The following is a 21,327-nucleotide window of genomic DNA, read 5'->3' as shown; positions in this document are numbered from 1 at the left end:
ACGCTGCTCAGGTGAAAGATGAAAATCCTTGTCATTTTTTTTTAATAAAGAACTTTCATATCGTATATAACTCAAGTTTTCACTAGTTTAAATTGAGGGCGGTAAGTGGGTTAATATCGTTTTTTTATTTTATCGATAAATCCGCGTTTTTTATTCTGGCCTGCAATTCTAGCAAAATATTAATAATTTAAACAAATTCGCAACATAAGCAAAGCAAAATGACTGCCGTGCCCCCTCCTGCAAACATTGCTACACTGATGCCACTGGGTAAGTGAATAGGTTTTGGCCGTTACCCGTCTTGCCGGCTACAGCGTCTCTGCCGGCTTGCCTGGACCTTGTTTTTCCACAGAGTTGGTGGACAAATGCATCGGCTCCCGCATCCACATAATCATGAAGAACGACAAGGAAATGGTAGGCACTCTCTTGGGCTTTGATGACTTTGTGAACATGCTGCTGGACGATGTCACGGAGTACGAAAACACGCCAGACGGTCGCCGCATCACGAAATTGGATCAGATTCTGTTGAATGGCAACAACATAACAATGGTGCGTAGTACTGGTGCCTCGTATAAGTATAGTTGTTTAAATGATCCCCATTGCAGTTGGTCCCTGGAGGCGAGCTCGCGGAGTAGGAAATATTCCATTTATAAACATAAATTATACATTTGTAAAATAACAACAACAAAACAAGCCTTTTCATGCATGTGTGCGACTACAGAGATATGTTAATATTCAGATGGGGAGTCGGTGCATGTTAGGCGCACGTTAACAGAGGAATGTTAAGTGGCGCTAGAATTTGAATGAGGAAATCGGGGAACAAGATGAAATTGTTGATTACTTGTCAACTTCCAAGTATTTTGTGGAGTATTAATGTTTAGCTGGAATGGAGTGCATAGACTTACTATTTCATATTTAAGAATCATAACTTCTCATTTTGTAATGTTCATATCAACGTGTACATAGCATGCGCATGCGCTTTACCTATTTGAGCATAACTTTTGCCGATTTAGCAGTGGCAGTCAACATGTGCCATAAATATTAACGTCTTTCCTATGGCTGAAAGCTTGTTTGTGGGTGCAATGCGTCGCTCTCCCGCTTCCGCTCTTGACGCAGTCGGCGCCGATAGAACGTACGTTCAGAACGGCACCAAACTTCAACGGAAGTAGAACAAACCAAGCGGAAACAGACCCACACGGCACCGCACTGCGCCGCTTTGCGCCGCTCCGCTCCGCACGAATATGGAAAAGTTTTTCATCAACAAATACCATTGATAAAGGTAGTGGTTCAGGGCAGAGTTTTGTGAATAGGAATGACAAATTATAATTACCAGCGACCGCAACTCGTGTGGGCCTAGGCACTCTCTCTGGGGCAGACCAAGATTCAGTGAAAAGTGAGTTTTTTTTCGTCGTCGGTGTTTCTGTTTCTGTTTCGGTATCTGTATCCATTGTCGTCTCGCAGCAGATTTGCTGCGTGTGCTGCCCGGCTGCCTGGCTGAATAGCTCCTTCAATGGGATCCCAATAATTATGACTGCGTGAAGAAATCAATACACAACAATGGCCAGCAAGCCCATGAGCAGCAGCTGCCAGAGCATTGCAACGGCGGCCAGCAGTGCCGCTACCACAGCAGCCGCCGTCTCCATCTCCGCCTCGAACGCCACCTCGGTGGGCTCCCTTATAGCCGCCGCCTGCCAGCAACAGCAGCAGCACCACCACCACGACAACCAGCCGCAGTCGCAGTCCCAGCAGCACCACCAACAGTCACACCAGCCATCATCGCACTATGTCAATGGCACTGGCAGCCTGGGCCGCCTCAAGTTCCACAAGAGTCTCGATGCCAGCGATGAGGAGATCGAGTATGCACAGGTAAGTCCAAGTGGCAGACAGTCGTACTAGTACTATTACTTGTACCAGTACTTATAATCCAATTGAAATGTCTATGTGTGTCCGTCCCCTTATTGAGTCATAATGCGACAAGGTCCTGCAGCGTTGCCTCAATTGAAATTGTCTTGCGAGTGCGGGTGCTGGTGCTGGTGCTGGTGTGTGGGCCAGGGTATGGATACTGGATCCAAGTGGGTGGGTGATTTGCTTCTTTTGGTGGTGGGTTTTCTTTCTCCTGCTTATTGCAATGCCTGCTGCCCTCTCAGCTGTTTAACCTCTTGTTCTTTATCATCGTTATACATAGTTTACGCTTCAGCAACCGCGCGGGGTTTCCGATCAAGTGTTAATAATTCAGTGCCCCGTAAATTGTCATATATACTACACATACAACGAAACCAAGCTATAAAAGAGTCCCGCTCGCCGCCCCCCGTGGATGGAGCAGCGCCATGCCAGGACTTTGGCCAAGGCAATTAGAGAGAACAAAAATTAACCAGTTGGGTTACCATATTGGAAAAATCACTTAAGAGGGGGGAAGTCATTCAGAATCATAGCAACCCCCCTGCCTTAATTGAAATATATTTTTCCGAAGCCCTCATCCCCCTGTTAGTATTGGATTACTTTAAGTTATGGGCTATCCCCGACTCACTTGTGTTGGGGAATCTAAAACTAAGACCAGCCACCGGGCATGGCTTCAAAGCTCCAAATCGGCAACACTTTAAATTCCTTCTTCAATTAAATCATTTCGTTCTTTCAACGGCAATTTCTTTATAATGAAAGGACTTGCGATTACAGTATCCCACTTTTAATAAATGTTGTATATTTTTATACATCCATGTAATTCCGCACAATTTCTCGAGAAAATTCCCGGCAGTAGTTCTGCCGAGGGTAAGCCTTTTGCCTTTCAGTCCGGTTATTACGGGTTCACACAATGTACCGTTAATGAAAGAGCTGCCCACTCTGTCTATGTATTTGTTGTATCTATCCGTATCTGTGCGTCTGTGTTTGTGTGAAATTTGTTTGGTTTTCTTTTCCCTTTCTCCGCCGCACCGCTTTCCCATTTTCTGGAGGTGGAAGCGAGGGCGGCAGTGAAAGTGTTGCCTGCTGGTGCTGGGGGCCTTCATCGGGTATTCATGGAAATGCTTTCAATAAAAGCAGGAAGAGCACCAAGGACCAGCAGCAGGAGTGAATGTTGGGGAAGGGAGGTGAGGGGGCTTGGGGCGAATGCGAATGCGAATAGGTTTAGATACGGGTATGGCCTTTGAGCAAACACCACATTTTTATGGTCTGGCCGCACCTGGCGGCCATTCGGTGTGCCACATTACACAGACGTGTAAATAACCGGAAGTGCTGCTGCGGAATAGTTGAGCGCACAAGAGGCCACTTTCACCCACTAATCAACACTTAATCCCCCTCCAGCTATCGCAGTCCACCCACATCCTGGGCCGCTACAAGTCGGAGCGCTTTCTGGCCTCGAAGCCGGATGAGGATCGACGCCGTCGCACCATTATTGTGGAGAAGAAGAACGACACCTACGGCTTCACCCTGCAGAGCTATGGCATCCACTACAAGCGGGACGAGGAGCTGGAGATGATCACCTACGTGGACTATGTGGAGTACGGCGGTCCGGCCTACAGATCTGGTATGCGAGAAGGCGATGTGATACTCTCCATCAATGGCAGGGACATGGAGAAGGCCGATCACAAGACCATCGTGGAGTTCATCAAACAGTGCGACACGAGGATGCGAATGGTGGTGCTCTTCGAGGACTGTGTGCGGAAGGTAAGTAGCGAATCCCACATCCATAGATAGATAGATCCCTCATGGATAGGCGTCTTTTTAGGTGGATCTCCACATGCGTTACATTCAACTCCAAAGCATGCTGCAGCACAAGATGAACGAACTGGAGCGGGTGCATCTTAGGGAGCGAGAGCTGCTCGAGGGCAAGTGGAAGACGCACAGTCTGCCCGCGCGGAAGAAGGCCAATGCCAATACATCGCCCAGCGATGGAGAAGGCGTCTCGCCCACTGAAGCGGCGGTCGAAACGGGCTTTTATCGTCCCGCCCTGTCCACAGAGGATGTGGGGAATATAGCTGCCCGCCAGCAGGCGGCAGGAGGAGGAGCTATCATTCCGCCACCGGCACAGTTTATGCTCACGTATCACTATCTGGACCCCACATATCGCTATGTCCTCCGGCCAACGCATGGCAGCTCCGAGGACTACATCGATGGCCTGGGCCTACAGCGCAGCAGCAGCGACCATCAGCCGACGGCCCAACGCTTCATGTTGCACCGCACCGAGTCGGTGGACACTAACACGATCAGTCAACCCACCACCACCGCTCCGACTCAGTACCACAGCACCACCAGCGGAGGTGCCACGGTGAAGCCACCTGCTCCTCCGCCGCGAACCTGTGAAAAGCACAAGCCTCCAGCCAAGCCGCCCAAGGCGGAGAAGGAGAAGCCCGCCTCAGGGAAGCACTACCATGTGGGGCATTCGTGCAATCCATGTCTCGGGCACTTTCGCTGGAAATCGACGGAGAAGAGTCCTCTGCCGGCCGGGGACAATGTCAGCCTCGATGCCTACGATCTGGCCAGTCCCTGCTGCGATACGCAGTGTGTGCCCAGCCGACGCCGCCATCGCCAGCACAAGGAGCACACTCACAAGCACAAGCATCGCGAGAGGGAGCGGGAGAGGGTGGAGAGCAAGGAGCAGCGGATTAGACCCAAGTCCCAATCGCATGCCTCGCCCAGTGCCAATGGAGGGGGACACCACCACCATCATCATCATCACCATCACAGCCGAGAGCAACAACAGCAGCAGCAGATACAAAAACAGCAGCAGCAACAGCAACAGCAGCCAGTGCCCCATCACCATCACTATCATCATCCCCCGCAGGGACAGACTACACCGACTCCCTGCCATGCGAATTCTCAGTCAGGGAGCACACGTTCCCGCTACTTTGATCTGGCCTCTGGCCTGGCCAGCCACTGTAGCCTCCACTCCTGCACTTCCAGCGAGTTTGCGCCTGCGGACTCTGCCTCCTACACCACCTCCATCAGCACGGATACTCTGTTCTGGGATCCCAAGAGCGAGACGGGACAGTCGCGACAGCATTCCACCAAGTCCAGACAATCCTACGAGCAGCCGCACCACCAACAGCAGCAGCAGCAGCAACCCCAACAGCATCCACATCAGCAGACCCACCAGATGCCCCACCATCACCATCATCACCCGGGCTATCATCAGCGCTACCATGTGACGGCCACACAAGTTCAGCCCTCGCAGATCTACCCCAACACTATATCCTACGTGCAGAAGCCCAAGTCCTGGGACAATCTGGCCACCAAGGCAGCGGGTGGCTATGGCTTCGGCTATGGATACCTGGACACGGTGGCCGTGAAGCCGCCGGTTAAGCTGCAAATCGCTCAGCAGCGTCACTCGATGCCACGTCGCAATCCGTACGGCCGCTTCTCCACCTACGGGGATGTGGAGAACTATGCCCCACCGCCCACGGAGTTTGTAGGCGAGCTGACGACCACCACAACGACCACGATTACGGCCAAGTCCACGGAGGAGCTGATGGCCGCCTGTGATTGTCTATCGCCGCAGCAACAGGCGGCCCTCAAGGCGGCCCAATATCAGCTGAGCCAAAACCAGAAGCTGACCCACCAGAACTCTTGTCAAATGGGCTATTACTCGCATCTGCCACGGCCCACGACAGATGTGGGCACCTCCACCAGTCAACAGGTGCACAACGGGGCTGGGGATGTGTCCACGGTGTCGGAAGCAACGCGTCTGTAAGCGACACTAGAAATACTCTAGGGGATCTGGCTGATCCAAGAACCGTCTAAAGAATGCACAGAATGCACTAAGAGTATCTCAACTCTACTATCCACTCAATCACTGTACATCGAAATCATTAGAAATGGTAACCAAGCCAAATTTTAACACAGAATCAATATTTAACCAAACTATAAATGCATGTATGCATGTATACCTACTATAGAGTGGGTTTCATAACTATGGCATAGTCTGGCAGCAAAAATCCCACATGACAATACCGATAAAGAGTAGGAATCGTAGGAAACAGAAAACAGTAGATAATATCAGAAGCACTTTAAGCCCTTCAAAGTTAAGAGAATTTACCCCACCCCCCGTTGTCCAGCTGTCTTATAGTTCTGAAACAGACTATATATGTATATATGTATGTATCATTCAGGTAGGACGGACTAGGACGCATTGGCGTTTAGATTCGACGTTTTGGATTTATTTAAAGACTGAAGCTATGCGCATATTCCAAATGAGAGAAAAATCTGGCGTCTTATAATGATAGTTAGATGATTATACTATATATATTATATATATATATGTAAATCCATAATTGCCATATAATATGGTTACCTATCATGCATCTACAGCTATTGTTTAACGAGCATATACATATACATATAAATACACATGAATAGTATATATATTTATTGTATACTGTAACTGTATCCAAGAACAATGTTATTTATTTCATTGTGATAGTGAATGGGCAAGGCACTAAAAACCGCAACAATTTTAGTCGCAATTTTATCAAAAATGGAAAACCAAAATTCAAAACGCTTTTATGTAATGCAAAATGTAAATGTTAATGTACTTAATGTAATGCAAATAAAACTCAAAAAATGTGTTCATGTAGTGTAAAAACGGATGCAAATGGGGTGTTATTTCCATGGGAAGATTCAAATTTCATATCCTTAACGGCTACTCTCCACTCAAATCAGCTGTTTGGCTGTGGAGAGTTTCGGTGTTCAACCACCCACCCCCGAAGAGCGGACAACTGTCAGAAAACGCCGCCTGGCGGCTAGCACTGGCACTAGCGAGCTGTCAGAATCGCAAAAAAATCAATACCAACCCCCAACCCTCCTCGTTAAAAATGTAAATGCGAAAAAATTCAATACTGTGCAGCCATACGCGACGGTCGCAGCGTTTCACCATTCACATACTCTCTGCCCCCCACACGCACGGCACCGCAATCGAGGAAAAACGCCCGAAATTGTCCAAAGCTCGGAACGGTAACTGAAGCTGCCCCAATCCCTGGCTGTGTATTCCCACATTCGAGCCCTCGCCAGTGCGTCCCAGAAGCCAGTGAAATATTGCAAGCCGGCAAAAAAAAAAGAAAAAAGAATCGCGAGTGGAACGGGAAAGAAATTGTGTGAAAAGTGTTTCATCAATCGCACTCATCATCTGGGATTCCGGACTCCGAACATACGTACATACATACATATGTCAAGTGCAGGGCGCCAGGAACAAAGCTAGAAGACGGCGTCGTCAGCGGGAGCGCCACCAGAAGCAGCGGCAACATACGCTAATTTGATTGCTCGACGGCGGCTGCGGCAGCAACGGCGTCGTCGGCGGTCACGGTGACGACGACAACGACAACGACACCAATAGCAACAGCAACAATAAGCTGCAAAGACGGCTGTGAAGGCGGTTCTGGTGTCAGCGTCGGCGTCGGCGTCCTGCCATAGGCTGTGACGGAGGAGACCACCGCTCTTCCTCCTCCTCTTGCTGCTGCTGTTGTTGCTATTGTTGTTGGTGGCGGCAGCAGGTACAACAATGATAAGGTAAGATTGGCAAACGAATTTGTTGCATACCACAGGGCGCTGCATGCAATGGATATGCCAATTGCCAATTAAATGTAAAATTCAAATGGCCCTCCAGCAATAGTCAAACATCTCAAAATAAAAAAAAATTTAAAATGACTAAAATGTCCAAAGGCTACGGAAAAAGTTCTCCGCTGGCCACTCCACATCCGGTTTGCTGGCAGAAGCAGAAGCAGAAGCAGCAGCAGCAGCAGCCTTGGGACAAAGTTTTGTGTGCACTTTTGTGGAGCTACTTTCAGATGTCTGCCCAGAGATATGAGAAGTGTAACTTTCGGACCGACTCTCTGTCTGTCTGTCTGTCTGTCTGTCTGTCCGTCTGTCCGTATCATTAGGCTAAAGTTGGGCCACTCAAGCAGTTGGTTTTTATATATTTTTGCAGAGTTTTTTCTTTTTTCCGCGCTGCCATTAATTATGAAGGCTGAACTATGCCAAAGTTTTGCAGATTCCCGCCAGCGTGTCCTTTGTGCTGCTCAATTGTTAAACCGAAATTCATAAGTCCTAATGACTGGTGGGGCGTGCAAGGGACCAAGGGAGCACGAGGGCATTGCATTGCAAGGGCAGAGAAGGAAAGGGGCAGAAAGGGGAAGAAAGGGGGTCTGTGGGGCAGACAACTTCAAGTTTGCTGCGGATGCGGACGTAGCATGTACGACAACATCATTATCAGCGTTGCCAGCGTCAAAATGCCATTAAATGTGTAGCCTACAATGCCTTTGAAGGATTACACACCAACCAGAGGAGTTTACTCCTTCTCGCTCTCTCTCTCTCTCTCCCGTGGTCCTTCCCGGTCGCTCCTCCTGCAACTGCATGCTTGTTTACTCACACACATACACACTCGCACTCGCATCGGCCAGAAGTAGAAAGAAAAGAAAGGAAGGAAGTATAGCTACGGGAAGTCGAAGTGGTTGATACCCTTGGAAATCGAATATTCCGTTGGAATCCGAACACATCCGACTGATTATTTCTTTGGCACAAATATGAAATTGGGATCCGAACGTTGCAGCTACAATTAAATACTACATTAACCAAAAAGTAGATTAGTAAATAGCTTAAAAACTGTCGGATGACGCGATTACTGAATGTTTAATAAGAATGCACATAGATACATATGTATGTAGTACTACATACATCCATAAAGGATCGAGAATTCTTTCCTCTCTGCATTGTAACCATCGAGTGAAAGCCATACCCTCTCCCTTCAAGGGTGTACTAAAAAAAGCAACGGGCAAAAAAATGTGCAGCACAGAGAGAGAGCGCGAAGTAGCAGCGAATAGTTGTTGGTATTGTTGCTTCAGGAGTGCTGGCGGGCATTGAAAAACCCAAACACACACACAAGCATGCACGCACACACTCGCTCAAATAGATGGAAGGACCTACGCCTGGCCGTCAGTCAAAAGGCGGCTATCCCGCTCCCCATTCTGCCAGTCTTTCCCCTCCGTCTGGCGCCAAAAGTGCGTTGCATACTCCGTTCCTTTTATTTTTTTGTTGTTTTTGTTTTTGTTGCTGCATGCTTTGTTTGACTGGGATTGGGATTTTCCCCAACAGTTGTACTCGCTCTCGTAGCTGTTGCTGTTGTTGCACATATTGTCACACAGGCAACAAGGCACACGCAACAAAAAGTACAACAGGGGCGGTAGCACCAGCACCAGTAGCAGCAGGAGAGAGCGCTAAAAAGGAGAAAAAACTTTGCCACGTTAACTGCTGACTGACTGAACAGGCGACAAAAGTGTCCATGGTGTGCATTTTCGCATCAGGAATATGCCTAACCATTTTTTACTTGAATCTCCAAATGAATATTTCCGAGTATTTTTTCTAATGCCCCACCAAATGGTCTTCGACACATTTGCTGGCTGTGCGACAGTGAACAGCGTTACCGTTCACTAACTGTAAATGTGTGCTTAGAAGACAGAGACAGAGACAGAGAGAGAGAGAGAGAGGGAGGAGAGAGCGCAGGATCGGGCAGCGGAGGCAGGGGTGTTAATGAGCAACATCGCAGTGGCAACGACTTTGCTTAGTATTTGTGTTTCTTCATTTCCGGTTTCCACATGTTGACATGCTGATGATGTTGGTTAAATTCTGCTGACGATGATGAAGATGATGATGACAATGATGAAGTCAGCAGCAACAGAAGCAGGAGAGCAGGGCAGCAGGAGCATCCGCCTGTGGCAGTGGCAGTGGCATAAGGCGCGAGGTCTGTCATTCAGTGAGTGAGTGGGCTTGCGGCTGGCCCCGTCTGTCAGCCCTGTTTGATTGTGTCTGCTCTACTCCACTGTACTCTCCTGCTCTCTACTTCACTCTTGTCTTGTTTGTTAACGTTGCGTATGCGTAATTTTCATATTATGTCACTTTAATGCGCTAAATGAAAACTTAATTTGATTAGGGCGCCATAAATATCAGCGTGTGCCCACATTAGAGCGGCCTTGTCGCCTGTCGCCCAATTGACTTGTTGGTCGACCCCGCACAGAGGTGACGCATAGTTGACGCAGCTTCCTTTGTCCCTGACTGACTGCCTGCCTGCCGGAACAAACACACAAAAACTAAACTACATTTACATCATCTCTAGCCCCATCTCCTGGCCCATATTTAGCCCCATCTCCAGCCAAATCTCCTGGCCATCTTCAGTTCCCATTTCGGGCTACTGGATTCTGGCTGCTGGCTGTTGGCTGTTGGCTGATGAGCTCATATTGAAAGTTTTTGTGTGCTCCATGGGGCGACCTAGTTTTGGCCAAAGCCAAATCAATGTGGCCGCTGCGGCGCCATTTGCACTGCCGACCCTTTTGTGCATTTGCTCAGTTCCACTCTTCTTTTGCTCTGTTCGACATTTTCCTGGTTCTGGTTCTGGTACGGGTTCGGGTTCGGGTTCAGGGGTCGTCGGGCGCTTTCCCTCTTGTGTTTTTTGTTCAAACAATTTCGCCTGGTCGCTTGGTCGCCTGGTCGGGCGTTATTAATTGAGCTTTTGATGCATAGCTGGCAGTTCCCCACTTCCTCACCGCCAGAATAACGATTGTCTCATCCCATTTCATCTTCATCCGCTTCCATCCCATCTCATCCATCTGTTCGTGTGCACTTAAAAGGCATCGTAATTGTTTTTACCAAATTGAAATTTTAATTGAATTCGTATTGGTGTCGTATCGTATCGTGCCGGTCATTCATGAATCCATGAACCCGGTAAACGGAAATAGTACGAGTACGAGTACGAGTAAGAGTAATTGTAAGAGTAAGAGTACTCGTGCATTAAAACATTTATGCCTTTAAATCGTAACCATTTGCCGTTTGTCTTTCGGTTTAGACAAAAACACCAAATCAAATACGATATATTGCGGTTTTTGATGCCTGATTTATGGCACATAAAAATTAAAAATTTAATGTGCATTGGTTTGGTGGTGGGGAGGGGGGGGTTTGGTGTTGGTGTTGGTGTTGGAGGAAAAAAAGCCGCATAGGCATTTCATTTCATTGCATGCAAAGCATCATTGACAGCATCATCATCATTATCATTATCCACGTCAACAATGGTTGAATGAGCGGCTGAATGAATCTCAAGTGGGTAGTCATCTATGCCACGTTGCGAGGGACGATAGATACACAGATAGATAGATGGATGAATGGATGGACGGATGGATGGATTGGTGGATGGATGGATAGATGCATATAGCGGAATTGCATGATTCAGTTTGTTTATTTTGTGGGATAGTTTTTGAGTGAGTCTGTCCATAGAATCCATAGAATCTCTCTATCGCCTCTGCTCATTTAGTATGCCAAGTGGGGCTGAGAGAACTCGTTGCACTTTTGATTAAAACTCATCCCAACGGTTGCATTTTTGCAGCAGAACCGATTCACAGACATAACACATTGCGGTGGAGGTTGAGAAGAACGGCATGGTGAAAATGGAATCCACGGAAGAACAGGATCGAAAGCTAGTCTTGGAGTTTTGCCATTTGCTAGAGAAATCCAAGCAGCTCTTCAATGGGCTCAGGTGAGTGCAATGCTGCGGCATCCCTTGCATCCAAAATGCTACAAATATATTCTATATGTACTCTCTTTAGGGATCTGCCGCAATATGGTCATCGGCAGTGGCAAGCGTATTTCGGACGCACCTTCGATGTCTATACAAAATTGTGGAAATTCCAGCAGCAACACCGCATGGTGCTCGACTCCAAGTACGGACTGAAGCGTTGGCAGATTGGCGAGATAGCAAGCAAAATTGGCCAGCTCTATTATCACTATTAGTAGGTAGTCCCACCAGTATTCCTTTGCTTTGAATTAACCAGCAAATTTCTGTTATGTCTTGCAGCTTAAGAACCAGCGAAACCAACTACCTGAATGAGGCGTATCAGTTTTATGCGGCAATACGTGGACGGGCGTATTACTCGCGGGCAGCCAAGGAGGATCGGCCCGATCTGATGGTGAAAAAGCTGCGCTATTATGCCCGCTTCATTGTCGTCTGTCTGCTGCTCAAGAAGATGAAGCTGGTGCGCGAACTGGTCACCGAACTGGAGAAGCAGATACAGGAGTACACCAACACGTAAGAGTGGCAATATACTTTCCGTGTCGATGCTTTGATTATCCTAAAGTTTTCTCAGCTACGAGCCGGAGGATCATTTGGAATGGTCGCTGGTTTTGGAGGAGATCAAGGGCTTCATCAAGGCCGAGGCAGCCGTAGCCGTACTGCATGCCGATTCCAATCCCATCATATTATCGCACAGGTGAGTCGTTGGCACAATTTGTGCCCATACCGCGTACAAATTGCCCGTGCTTTCGTCGGCGGAGGAGGAGTTTGGACAGCTTCTGGGGTAGCCAAAAGTATATCTATCTATCTATCAATCTATCTATATGTATAAGAGTCTACTTTGGGTAGCGCTATATTCTGTTTGCGTAGGTATACAAGTTTTGCTTGAGTTCGGTTGCCGTTGATTATGTTGATTTCGTTGTGCTTATCACAGAAGACTTGAAACACCAGAGAAAACACTCACCTTTGTCATTTTGTCACGCACTTTAACCATGATCTATCCAACCTAACACCCACACCACCCACTAACCTACACACACACCACACGCACACACACACAATACACAATCTAAATAAATACTACGGCTTAAAACAGATCCACTCCACTTCTTTAGGATGACTGTTTTATAGCCTGATTTCGCACACTCGAAAACATATTTTCTGTATATTGATACAGGAAATATGTTTTTCGGAATGGTCCACTCTCAGACACTCACAAGAATTTATCATTTCATGTGTTTGACCACCCTCGATCCCAATACACACCCACACACAAACACACACACGAGTCCCACTTTCTCTCCTTCCGTACCCTTGTCACCTCATTAGTGCGCCACATTCTCAATTCTTCTGTGAAAGCACGGGCCCCCGCCAATCGCTTGTGGACCAGCACAACTACAACGACTTATGTGTAGTGGTTCCGGTTCTAGGTTATCGCCGCTGACAACGCCGCCCTGCGAGCGGTCGCCGCACATGACGCTGAGCCTGCAGGAGATCCTGATCGTGGGCTCTGCCTGTGAGCAGGCCAAGTTCTCGGAACTGACCATGGACATGTTCCGGATGCTGCAGACGCTGGAGCGAGAGCCAACGGAATCGGCAACGAATCCGCTGAGCATGGCGCATGGCCTGCACGGACACGATGCCAGTCCTGCGGCCAGTCGCATTCCACCCTACGGTGTGCCAGGATCCAAGGGTTACCAGGAGAATGGCCGTCATTTTCGAGACAATCCTCACAAGTATCTACTTTATAAGCCTTCGATTAGCCAGCTGATGGTCTTCCTCGCCAGCGGCGTTAGGGAACTGCCACTGGGTGGCGCCTTACTCTTGTACATGTCCGCGGACGGCTGTTTCTCCACCACAAAACATCCCGAAGACTGTAAGTATCTCTAAGGAGTATGGTAAACAGTCCAAGCGTCCGAACCATCACGATATCTTTATTTTCCAGTTGGGTATGAGCTGGGTGGCGTCGCCACCTGCGCCAAGCGGGACAGTGTCGATGGCGGGGGACTGTCGTGTCGCGGGAAATCGTACAAGGAGAACCACTGCCTATATCCGGGTGATCTCTATCCATTCACACGCCGGCCCATGTTCATTGTCATCGACTCGGACAACTCGTTCGTCTTTCAGCACATACCCCGCTACTTTGGCCAGCCGCTGGTCGTACTCATGTCACCGCAAGATGTACCATCCGCATTTCAAGGTAAGTCCGTGCCCCGGATACCCTTGAGGATGAGGAATCACTGATTATTCTTGGATCTCTTTCAGCCGATGTCCAGCATCATGGATCGCTGTTTACGTTGTTCCTGCACTCCCCGCTCACGGCCCTCTGCTACATTTGCAATGTGGGCGATGTGCCCATCCATCATTGGGAACGCTGCCAGACCTATGTGGATCGCTTCATAACGGAGGCCTCGCGCCTGGTCACGCGTTGCCGCATGGATGAGATCGAACAGGGCATAGGCTGTATAGGTAAGGAGCATATTTGATATACATACCCTTCAAAGAACGATCAAATCTCATTCGACTTTCATTTGCCGGATAGACTCATCGTATGTTCAGTTCTTTGGCGACGACTTTCTGCGCACACTCATCTTACGTTTCGTCTTCTGTGATGTGGTGCTGCGTTTGCATCGTGGGTTCCGTGGTCGCCACATGCGGCCGCGCTGCGAGCCCCAGCTGCCAGCAAGCGAGCTTCTGGAGCATCCATCGCTATCGCACATTGTCTTTCAGCTGGCCTCGGCTCTCGATGTGCGCGGCCATTTCTCGGAGGGGCCGGAGTGCGACTGATGATTTTTTTTGGCCGTAGTCTTAGTCCTAGTCTTAATTGTCTGCATGCGACAGCAGCTCTACCAGATCCTTTGCTCTTACTTTTCCGCTTTGATGCATTTGCTGTACAATACTTTTCCGCAAGGTTGGACTTGGAGCTGGCACTGGATCTGGGCCTTGGGCTCTATAGAGGGGGTATAAGGGGAATAAGGGGGTCTTTTGGGAGTTTCTACTCATTTTTTTTTTTAGTGGGGGTTAAGTATCCTAACTGCCTGGCTGCTGTCCACGCATGGGCGTAATTCATTTTAATAATAACGTACAACATAACGACATAACATAATAATACAAGTATGAATATAAATATATATAATATATGCATATATAAAGTCAAGTACGAGTAAATATAACACGTAATCAAGTAGCTAGTTTTCTTATATAGTGCGTCGCGCAATGGAATGGTCCAATGTTAGTTGCTTAGCATATACATACATGATAAATGATAAATCTAATGATAACGACACATATACATACATGAAATCAATGATATTAAACCAATATCACAGCAACAGCAACGCAACAGAAAGAAAAACAACAACAACCACAAAACATGTCAAAAACAAACCTAACAAAACGATAACTGCCAAAAGAAAATGATGGGAAAACATTTCCAAAGTTGAAATCAAATTTTGTTGAAGCGAGTTCGTGGGACGAGGACGGGGCAATTTTTGTATTGAAATTGGGTGAACTTTTTTTGTATGGGTCTAGGATCGCCTGATCAGAAAGATATATAAGGATATGTAAACTTTTGTCATACGCAGCGGAAAAACATTTTAGCTTTTATACAAAATAAAAACCATTATTGAATGTGAATTATGAACACGACACACTATATAAGAAAGGGAATGCATTGCGTTTTTTTATGCATTGCACACGGCGGCGCGCTCATAACAAATTAAATTTAAAATTAAAATTACAAACAAAAAATTACGAAACCAGAATATTATTGTACGTATGTAATATTGCATATATTGTATGTATGTATTATTATTATTAAAAGATGACTGAAAGTTACTGTTTCAACACGGGAAAATACGGAAATAAGAAAAAGGGAAACCCGAAAACCAAAAGGAAAGTCTAGCAAAAATAATAATTAAAAATAACGTTTATACATAAAGCCCTAGATAAGCGGAAACTAAGTGGAAAAAATATACAAAATATATTTTGCGTATGTTAAAGTACGAGTACTCGTAAAATACAAAAAGCCCAACCAACATTTTATACGAAACCGAACGACAAATGCATACAAAAAAGTTTACAATGTAACTAAAACGAAAAATCTATTCTGTTCTGGAATCGTTTCTCCAAAATATATTACAATTTCAGTTTTCAGTTCGGTTCAGCTTAGACCCTGAATCAACGCATTATAATATATTAAACAGTTATAATAAAATATAGTTGCAAGTCACACGAACCGAACTCTATGGATTTATAGGCAAATGATAAACGCAATATTGAAAGTAACGAAAAAAATCATATATATTTCAATATGAAAATAACACTAGTTGAACGCATAGTAAATCGATCATTTTATACGAGGCCGGCCGCAATCGGACATAAAGGGAAGCGATATCGGATCGTAACAAAGGAAAACGAGAGGAAAACAGTTTAACAATTACTTTACTATTATGGTTTACTATCGAATAATATGTGCATTTTTTATATATTTAAAGAAAAACTAACGAAAAGCAAACCAAAACAAATTTTATGCTAGCTACAAACGAATTTTTCTGAAGTCTTCAAGCAGCCTACAACAAAAAGATAATACAACTCAACTAATTTATTCAGCCGAGTTCTTAAACTTATTCGCTTTGTTAACTAACAAATTGTATAGCTTTTTCACAATTTCGTTTACACCTTTTGTACATACAATACATGCGAGTATATGGGATAATACCTACTAAAAGGAAACAAATGTTGAAGAAACCAAAATATATATCACCCCTCCTCACACACTCATTGTATCATTTCCATTCAGGTTTTTGTACATTTTGAGAACTGCATTTATGAGATAGCGACAACAAATAAGGGGAGAACGAAGAAAAAAATATGAAAACCACAAAAAAAAGGATCACAAATAATCAGCAACATTAACCACACACACACACACACTACACCACATCACACTCACACGTAAACGAAGCCCACAAATGAATACATTTAAACATTATCATAAACAAATTGTTTAAAAGACATGCAACCAAAGTCACAAATAACATTATAAAACGACAAGAAAATAATATAAAAAAATGATAACAAATTTAGCAAAGCCACAAGAAAATAGTATGGAAACGAAACGAAATGGGAGATAAAGAAAGGAGAAAGTGTACGAGTATGGGAGTTTGTATGAGTAATAAGAATAAAGCACACGTTTGAAAAGAGATTCGTATTTTATTGCCACTCGATGCCATTCCACAGGAGCCCATTCATTCCAAACCACCACCAGTCTGCTCTTCAATCCAATCTAGAAACGAAGACACACGCGTCAAGACATCTGGCAGTTTCACCTGGCACTTGGCATCGTAACCGTGCGAGACGATGCCCACCAGCGTTCTAGAGCCATCATCGAGAACCAGAGGACCGCCAGAGTCGCCGCGACACGGGAGTCCCGCCCTGGAATCAATGCATATAAAGGAGTCCAGTACGAGCTTCCTTCTTTTCCCTTTGAGCTGCTTGTTCCATTGTTTCTCGCATTCCTCGTTGGTGATGATTGGAGCTCTGATGTACTGGAGGACACTGCTAGCTTGCTGCTTGCTGGTCAGACCCCAGCCGGAAATAATGGCCATCTTTCCCTCATAGGTGTTCCCCAGGTCGGGGAAAATAGCCGGCTGTATGCGGTCATTGAACGTTAGATCCTTTGGCAGCTTTATCAAGCCAATATCATTGGCTACAATTTTTCGGTTAAACCCCTTATGGACAATGGTTGCGCTCTTTTTGACTACAAATGGCTTACTCTCGTCCACTTCCAGACTTCCCACGTAGATAATCACTTTGCGTCTGCAAGAGAATCTCTTGTTAGTGCACGTTTCAAAGCAGGCTATTTATTGTTGGTTTTACTTACAGTTCAGAGCTCGGTTCCTGTAAGCAATGGGCTGCTGTTAAAATCCAACGTTTACTGATGACTGTCCCGCCACACAGATTCGGTTCATCCTTTGAGTCATCGAAGTAGCAAAGCAGACCCACTTGGTAAGGGAACTGCTTATCCCTAGCCGTGGTGCCATTCATTATGCGGAGATAGCCCATTTCCTGGCCAAAACTCAGACTTAGCTGGGCGATCAGACATACAAACAGCTGAAGAATCATTTCAACTGATTTATGGCTTGTGACCATCCCTTGGTTATATATGGCCTGCTCTCGAGCTATTAGCTCTACTGATTGCTACAGTTTAATGGCCCCGCAAGGCGTGCTCTGGCTCTTATCGAACTTTTGCATAATTCTCGAGTGCATTCGTGTTTTTTCTTTATTGGTTATTATCGTTACGTTGTTGGGTTATTTGGATACATGGCATTTATGGCATATTGGGATTGCATAGAGAGTTTGGGCGCACTTATTGGGAGACGCCAAACTTGTAGATGACTTCGTGGTTGTAGGTCCCGCCGGGGCGCAAGGTCGTCGATGGGAAGTTGCTGTGATTCACAGAATCGGGAAACTTTTGGGTCTCCAGGCAGAAGGCTCCATGCTTGGCATAGGCTGCTCCACTCTTACCGGGAATGGCCGCCTCTCCACGCTCCACGTCCGGCATAAAGTTGGCCGTATAAAACTGAACGCCTGGCTGATTGCTGACCACCTCCAGCCAGCGTCCACTGGGTGGATGCGTTGCTCTGGCCACTTTAGAGAAGGGCTGTGGCGGATCAAACTCCACACAGAAATTATCATCATAGCCACGGGCCGGTTGCAGCTGCTTGAGGCGCTCCCCGAGATTGTTGGGCACGCGCAGATCGAAAAAAGTTCCGTCCACCAGTGTGATCTTACCGGTGGGTATGGAGTCCTTGTCCGTTTCGGTGATGCCATAGGCATTGATCTCGATGGTGTGCTCGTAGAGACCGTTGGCACCCGCCTTGTGGCCAGCCAGGTTGAAGTACGAGTGGTTTGTGAGATTCACGGGCGTGGGCTTGTCACTCTCCGCCATCATCCGGACATGCAGGCAGTTGTCCTCACTGAGGGTAAAGTTCACTGTGGCCGTGACCTTGCCCGGATAACCTTCATGGCCATCGGGATTGGTGTGCGATAGTGTGACGCCGTCTTGACGCACCGAAACCACATCCCAGTGGGCCTTGTCGAAGCCCACGAATCCGCCATGCAACTGGAATTTGTTATCCCGATTCTTGGACACCTCCACCACCTCGCCATCCAGCCTGAAGCGTCCGTTAGCTACACGATTGCACACACGTCCAATGGTGGCCCCAAAGTAGGGATTCTTTTCGCTCTGATAACCCTCCAAGTCGTCAAATCCGAGCGTGACGTCGTCCAGCTGGCCGCGGGCATCCTCCGTCTTGACGCTGGTGATGGTGGCGCCCAGGGTGATCACCTGGACCGACATGCGACTGCCATTGGATAGCGTAAAGCGTCGAATGGGTTCCGTTTGCTTGGTAAATGGATTGACTGCTCCAGTAGCAAAAACATCCTCGGTGACGTGAACCATTTCGATCTCGATGCAGCTACAAAATGAACTTGCGCGCCGAGTGCGCTGGCATTTTTATCTGCCCTACTCAACGCTGTAGAGGTTAATCACCACTTAATATAATTTACGTGTGTGTAAGTATTCACACTCTAAATTATCGCAAAACAGCCGCAACCAACAATATATAAAAAAATATAACAAACATATGAAAATTGTGTCTTATCAGAAACAGGGCTGGAGAGGCCTTCGATAAGAGCGATGCACTTTAGCGAAATATTTATATTTATATATACTGTATGCGCAGCTTACCCAACAGGTGGTTCCTTGCTCACTATTTTACAGGAAATTATATTGGATTGGATTTACAAACAGCACTATTTTTCGCGGTTCAACGCAACTTGCACATGTTTAATGTTTTGAAAATAAGACGGTATATTTCGGTATATTTATGAACTCAAACACCTTGCATATTTTTATATATTTTATAGCATTTTTGAGGATTTAATAGCATTGCTAGCAGTATTTATATTTATATACTTTTTAGTATTTTCCAGTATTTTCAACAAACGTTCACGTTTCCCCTCAGGTGAGAGATGTAGTTAATATGTAGCCAATGTGTAGTTAGCGTGTAGTTACCATATAAAACAAATAATTTTGTGGAAATTATCGTTGATATTTTCTGTCTATACTTTATTTTATAAACAATCAGTTTCAGATAAGTACTTCAAATCGCCATTCTTGTATAAAATTGTTTACACTGTCGGATAAAATTATATGTTCATTGCTGAGGTTCCTTGCTAACTTCTAACTTTCAACCGAATATCCAAATCGAGAAATATGATGGAATATGAGTGCAAATAGTTCATCGGTATATTTCGGTATATTTTCAAGGGTCTGACCGTATATTGTATCGATAGATCCGCGGTCGACTGGTTGTTTATTAACATTTTTAAATGTTTATTTAGCAAATAGAAAGCTAACCGGTAGGAATTCCTAATCACTAGTTCATCCGTTCGGCAGGGAGTGTAGATAAAAACGCATTTTAGAGTCCGTACCCATAGCTGGCATACACAAAGTGACACTGAGATGAACAAATCCAAAATGCGATTGACGTGGCAACGAGAGCAGATTAATAATCTATTACTGACATTCGCTCTGATTTGTTGTTGCTGCTTGATCAAAGTTGCCTCAGCCCAAGAGGCGCAACAGCCGTGGTATGAGAATCTGCCAGCAGTTGCCATGGACTATAAGGTAAGGAGTACGCAGCATCAACACGACGTACGGAGTCTGAACAGCTGGAGATTATTGTTTTACTCTTTGCAGGTCCACATAGACGCTGGCAAAGAAGATTGCTATCATCAGTACGTACAGGCGGGGGCCACTTTCTATGTGTCCTTCAGTGTAAGTCCATTGATAGATACTATTTCTCTTTGATTTTCACAATTGTGTTCCCCAGGTGGTGCGTGGCGGCGATGGCATGGCCGGTTTTGCCGTGCGCAATCCAGCCAATGAAGTGGTGAAGCCCTACCAGTGGCAGGCCACGGCGGACTACACTGACCAGGTGTCGCCCGGCGGCTACTACTCCGTCTGCATTGACAACCAGTTCTCGCGATTCGCTGGCAAGCTGGTCAACATTTACATCACAGTAGTGAAGTACGATGCCTGGGACAAGTACGCCAAAGAGATTGAGCAGCTGCAGCTGAACATGCAAAACTTTACAGTAAGCAGAAACTGGTTTTGTTTTCCTAAGCCACACCCAAAAACTGAAACTGATCTACTTATTACCTTAGGCCACCATCGGTACTGTGGAGCGCAACATCAACGACATGATGGGCTATCAGGCGCATAGCCGGCATCGCGAGGCCCGCGACTATGCTCTGCTCTTGGATAATAACTCCTACATTCAGACTTTCTCGCTAAGCCAAATTGTGGTCATATTGATCACATGCTCCATTCAGGTGCGTTTAATCCACTATTTCATTGACTTCAATCTAATTTCATTGTGTTTTCCAGGTTTTCTTCGTGCGAAAGCTGTTTGATGTGAAATCTAATTCAAGGAGTCGCATTTAGAGATTCTCGGATATGCTGCACAATGACTTACTCTTTTTTTTTTACCTTCCCATCCGCACATTTCCAATACATTCATTCAACAGGATGAAGGCCGATTCCCTTCGCATTTTTGTAATTAATTTTATCACTGGCTAAACAGAACAAGTGCAAACTAGGCAGACTTTTGACGTATATATGAAACTACTTATGTTATGTCTTGCAAGTTATATACAACAAACTTATTGTGATAAGTGTAAATGAGTGTGTGTTTTGTTCAATAAAAATATTGAATAATTTTGTA

General features: G+C 46.1%; 6 protein-coding genes across 9 annotated transcripts; 4 read left to right on the top strand and 2 right to left on the bottom strand.

Annotated features, from left to right (window-relative positions):
• The first annotated feature begins 167 nt into the window (after positions 1 to 167).
• LOC6601466 (U6 snRNA-associated Sm-like protein LSm5) lies at positions 168 to 697 on the top strand. Its single transcript, XM_002026397.2, has 3 exons — positions 168 to 267; positions 350 to 546; positions 603 to 697. Exons 1-3 carry the CDS (start codon positions 219 to 221, stop codon positions 630 to 632), a joined length of 276 nt encoding a protein of 91 aa, XP_002026433.1. The 5' UTR covers positions 168 to 218; the 3' UTR covers positions 633 to 697.
• A 437-nt stretch (positions 698 to 1,134) lies between these two features.
• On the top strand, positions 1,135 to 6,192 carry LOC6601467. Of its 3 annotated transcripts, XM_026992136.1 has the most exons (5): positions 1,135 to 1,276; positions 1,331 to 1,390; positions 1,462 to 1,863; positions 3,295 to 3,657; positions 3,719 to 6,192. In XM_026992136.1, the coding sequence occupies exons 3-5, from the start codon at positions 1,555 to 1,557 to the stop codon at positions 5,678 to 5,680; spliced, it is 2,634 nt and encodes an 877-aa protein (XP_026847937.1). In that variant the 5' UTR covers positions 1,135 to 1,276; positions 1,331 to 1,390; positions 1,462 to 1,554; the 3' UTR covers positions 5,681 to 6,192. The 3 variants fall into 3 exon arrangements, with proteins under 3 accessions (XP_026847937.1, XP_026847935.1, XP_026847936.1); XM_026992134.1 differs by having other exon boundaries at positions 1,135 to 1,390; XM_026992135.1 differs by having other exon boundaries at positions 1,135 to 1,390; positions 1,459 to 1,863.
• A 603-nt stretch (positions 6,193 to 6,795) lies between these two features.
• Positions 6,796 to 14,320, top strand: LOC6601469 (protein SCAI). Of its 2 annotated transcripts, none has more exons than XM_026992052.1 (9): positions 6,796 to 7,491; positions 11,351 to 11,500; positions 11,571 to 11,753; positions 11,819 to 12,049; positions 12,108 to 12,230; positions 12,964 to 13,409; positions 13,479 to 13,733; positions 13,799 to 14,002; positions 14,076 to 14,320. In XM_026992052.1, exons 2-9 carry the CDS (start codon positions 11,403 to 11,405, stop codon positions 14,318 to 14,320), a joined length of 1,785 nt encoding a protein of 594 aa, XP_026847853.1. In that variant the 5' UTR covers positions 6,796 to 7,491; positions 11,351 to 11,402. The 2 variants fall into 2 exon arrangements, with proteins under 2 accessions (XP_026847853.1, XP_002026436.2); XM_002026400.2 differs by having other exon boundaries at positions 12,949 to 13,409.
• A 2,406-nt stretch (positions 14,321 to 16,726) lies between these two features.
• LOC6601470 (brachyurin) lies at positions 16,727 to 17,715 on the bottom strand. Its single transcript, XM_002026401.2, has 2 exons — positions 17,418 to 17,715; positions 16,727 to 17,353 (listed from the first exon to the last, which is right to left on the bottom strand). The coding sequence occupies exons 1-2, from the start codon at positions 17,684 to 17,686 to the stop codon at positions 16,783 to 16,785; spliced, it is 840 nt and encodes a 279-aa protein (XP_002026437.2). The 5' UTR covers positions 17,687 to 17,715; the 3' UTR covers positions 16,727 to 16,782.
• A 78-nt stretch (positions 17,716 to 17,793) lies between these two features.
• Positions 17,794 to 19,077, bottom strand: LOC6601471 (aldose 1-epimerase). The gene has a single exon (XM_002026402.2). The coding sequence runs from the start codon at positions 18,996 to 18,998 to the stop codon at positions 17,904 to 17,906; it is 1,095 nt and encodes a 364-aa protein (XP_002026438.2). The 5' UTR covers positions 18,999 to 19,077; the 3' UTR covers positions 17,794 to 17,903.
• An 853-nt stretch (positions 19,078 to 19,930) lies between these two features.
• Positions 19,931 to 21,327, top strand: LOC6601472 (transmembrane emp24 domain-containing protein B). Its single transcript, XM_002026403.2, has 5 exons — positions 19,931 to 20,228; positions 20,301 to 20,378; positions 20,434 to 20,697; positions 20,768 to 20,935; positions 20,991 to 21,327. Exons 1-5 carry the CDS (start codon positions 20,064 to 20,066, stop codon positions 21,045 to 21,047), a joined length of 732 nt encoding a protein of 243 aa, XP_002026439.2. The 5' UTR covers positions 19,931 to 20,063; the 3' UTR covers positions 21,048 to 21,327.

This window comes from Drosophila persimilis, unplaced genomic scaffold, assembly GCF_003286085.1.
Source record: "Drosophila persimilis strain 14011-0111.01,24,50 unplaced genomic scaffold, DperRS2 tig00000700-arrow-arrow-pilon, whole genome shotgun sequence".
Taxonomy (NCBI): domain Eukaryota; kingdom Metazoa; phylum Arthropoda; class Insecta; order Diptera; family Drosophilidae; genus Drosophila; species Drosophila persimilis.
This window is presented reverse-complemented; position numbering and strand designations above follow the sequence as displayed.

What these genes read in the sequence shown, in the direction of transcription:
- LOC6601466 (XM_002026397.2), top strand. Translation starts at nt 219, where the DNA reads ATGACTGCCGTGCCCCCTCCTGCAAACATTGCTACACTGATGCCACTG. An exon ending in TGCTACACTGATGCCACTGG is followed by an intron (nt 268 to 349) that starts GTAAGTGAATAG and finishes GTTTTTCCACAG; the next exon opens with AGTTGGTGGACAAATGCATC. An exon ending in ATGGCAACAACATAACAATG is followed by an intron (nt 547 to 602) that starts GTGCGTAGTACT and finishes TCCCCATTGCAG; the next exon opens with TTGGTCCCTGGAGGCGAGCT.
- LOC6601467 (XM_026992136.1), top strand. Translation starts at nt 1,555, where the DNA reads ATGGCCAGCAAGCCCATGAGCAGCAGCTGCCAGAGCATTGCAACGGCG. An exon ending in AGGAGATCGAGTATGCACAG is followed by an intron (nt 1,864 to 3,294) that starts GTAAGTCCAAGT and finishes ATCCCCCTCCAG; the next exon opens with CTATCGCAGTCCACCCACAT. An exon ending in TCGAGGACTGTGTGCGGAAG is followed by an intron (nt 3,658 to 3,718) that starts GTAAGTAGCGAA and finishes GCGTCTTTTTAG; the next exon opens with GTGGATCTCCACATGCGTTA.
- LOC6601469 (XM_002026400.2), top strand. Translation starts at nt 11,403, where the DNA reads ATGGTGAAAATGGAATCCACGGAAGAACAGGATCGAAAGCTAGTCTTG. An exon ending in CAGCTCTATTATCACTATTA is followed by an intron (nt 11,754 to 11,818) that starts GTAGGTAGTCCC and finishes TATGTCTTGCAG; the next exon opens with CTTAAGAACCAGCGAAACCA. An exon ending in ATACAGGAGTACACCAACAC is followed by an intron (nt 12,050 to 12,107) that starts GTAAGAGTGGCA and finishes AAGTTTTCTCAG; the next exon opens with CTACGAGCCGGAGGATCATT.
- LOC6601470 (XM_002026401.2), bottom strand. Translation starts at nt 17,686, where the DNA reads ATGGTCACAAGCCATAAATCAGTTGAAATGATTCTTCAGCTGTTTGTA. An exon ending in CAGGAACCGAGCTCTGAACT is followed by an intron (nt 17,354 to 17,417) that starts GTAAGTAAAACC and finishes ATTCTCTTGCAG; the next exon opens with ACGCAAAGTGATTATCTACG.
- LOC6601471 (XM_002026402.2), bottom strand. Translation starts at nt 18,998, where the DNA reads ATGGTTCACGTCACCGAGGATGTTTTTGCTACTGGAGCAGTCAATCCA.
- LOC6601472 (XM_002026403.2), top strand. Translation starts at nt 20,064, where the DNA reads ATGAACAAATCCAAAATGCGATTGACGTGGCAACGAGAGCAGATTAAT. An exon ending in CAGTTGCCATGGACTATAAG is followed by an intron (nt 20,229 to 20,300) that starts GTAAGGAGTACG and finishes TACTCTTTGCAG; the next exon opens with GTCCACATAGACGCTGGCAA. An exon ending in CTTTCTATGTGTCCTTCAGT is followed by an intron (nt 20,379 to 20,433) that starts GTAAGTCCATTG and finishes TGTGTTCCCCAG; the next exon opens with GTGGTGCGTGGCGGCGATGG.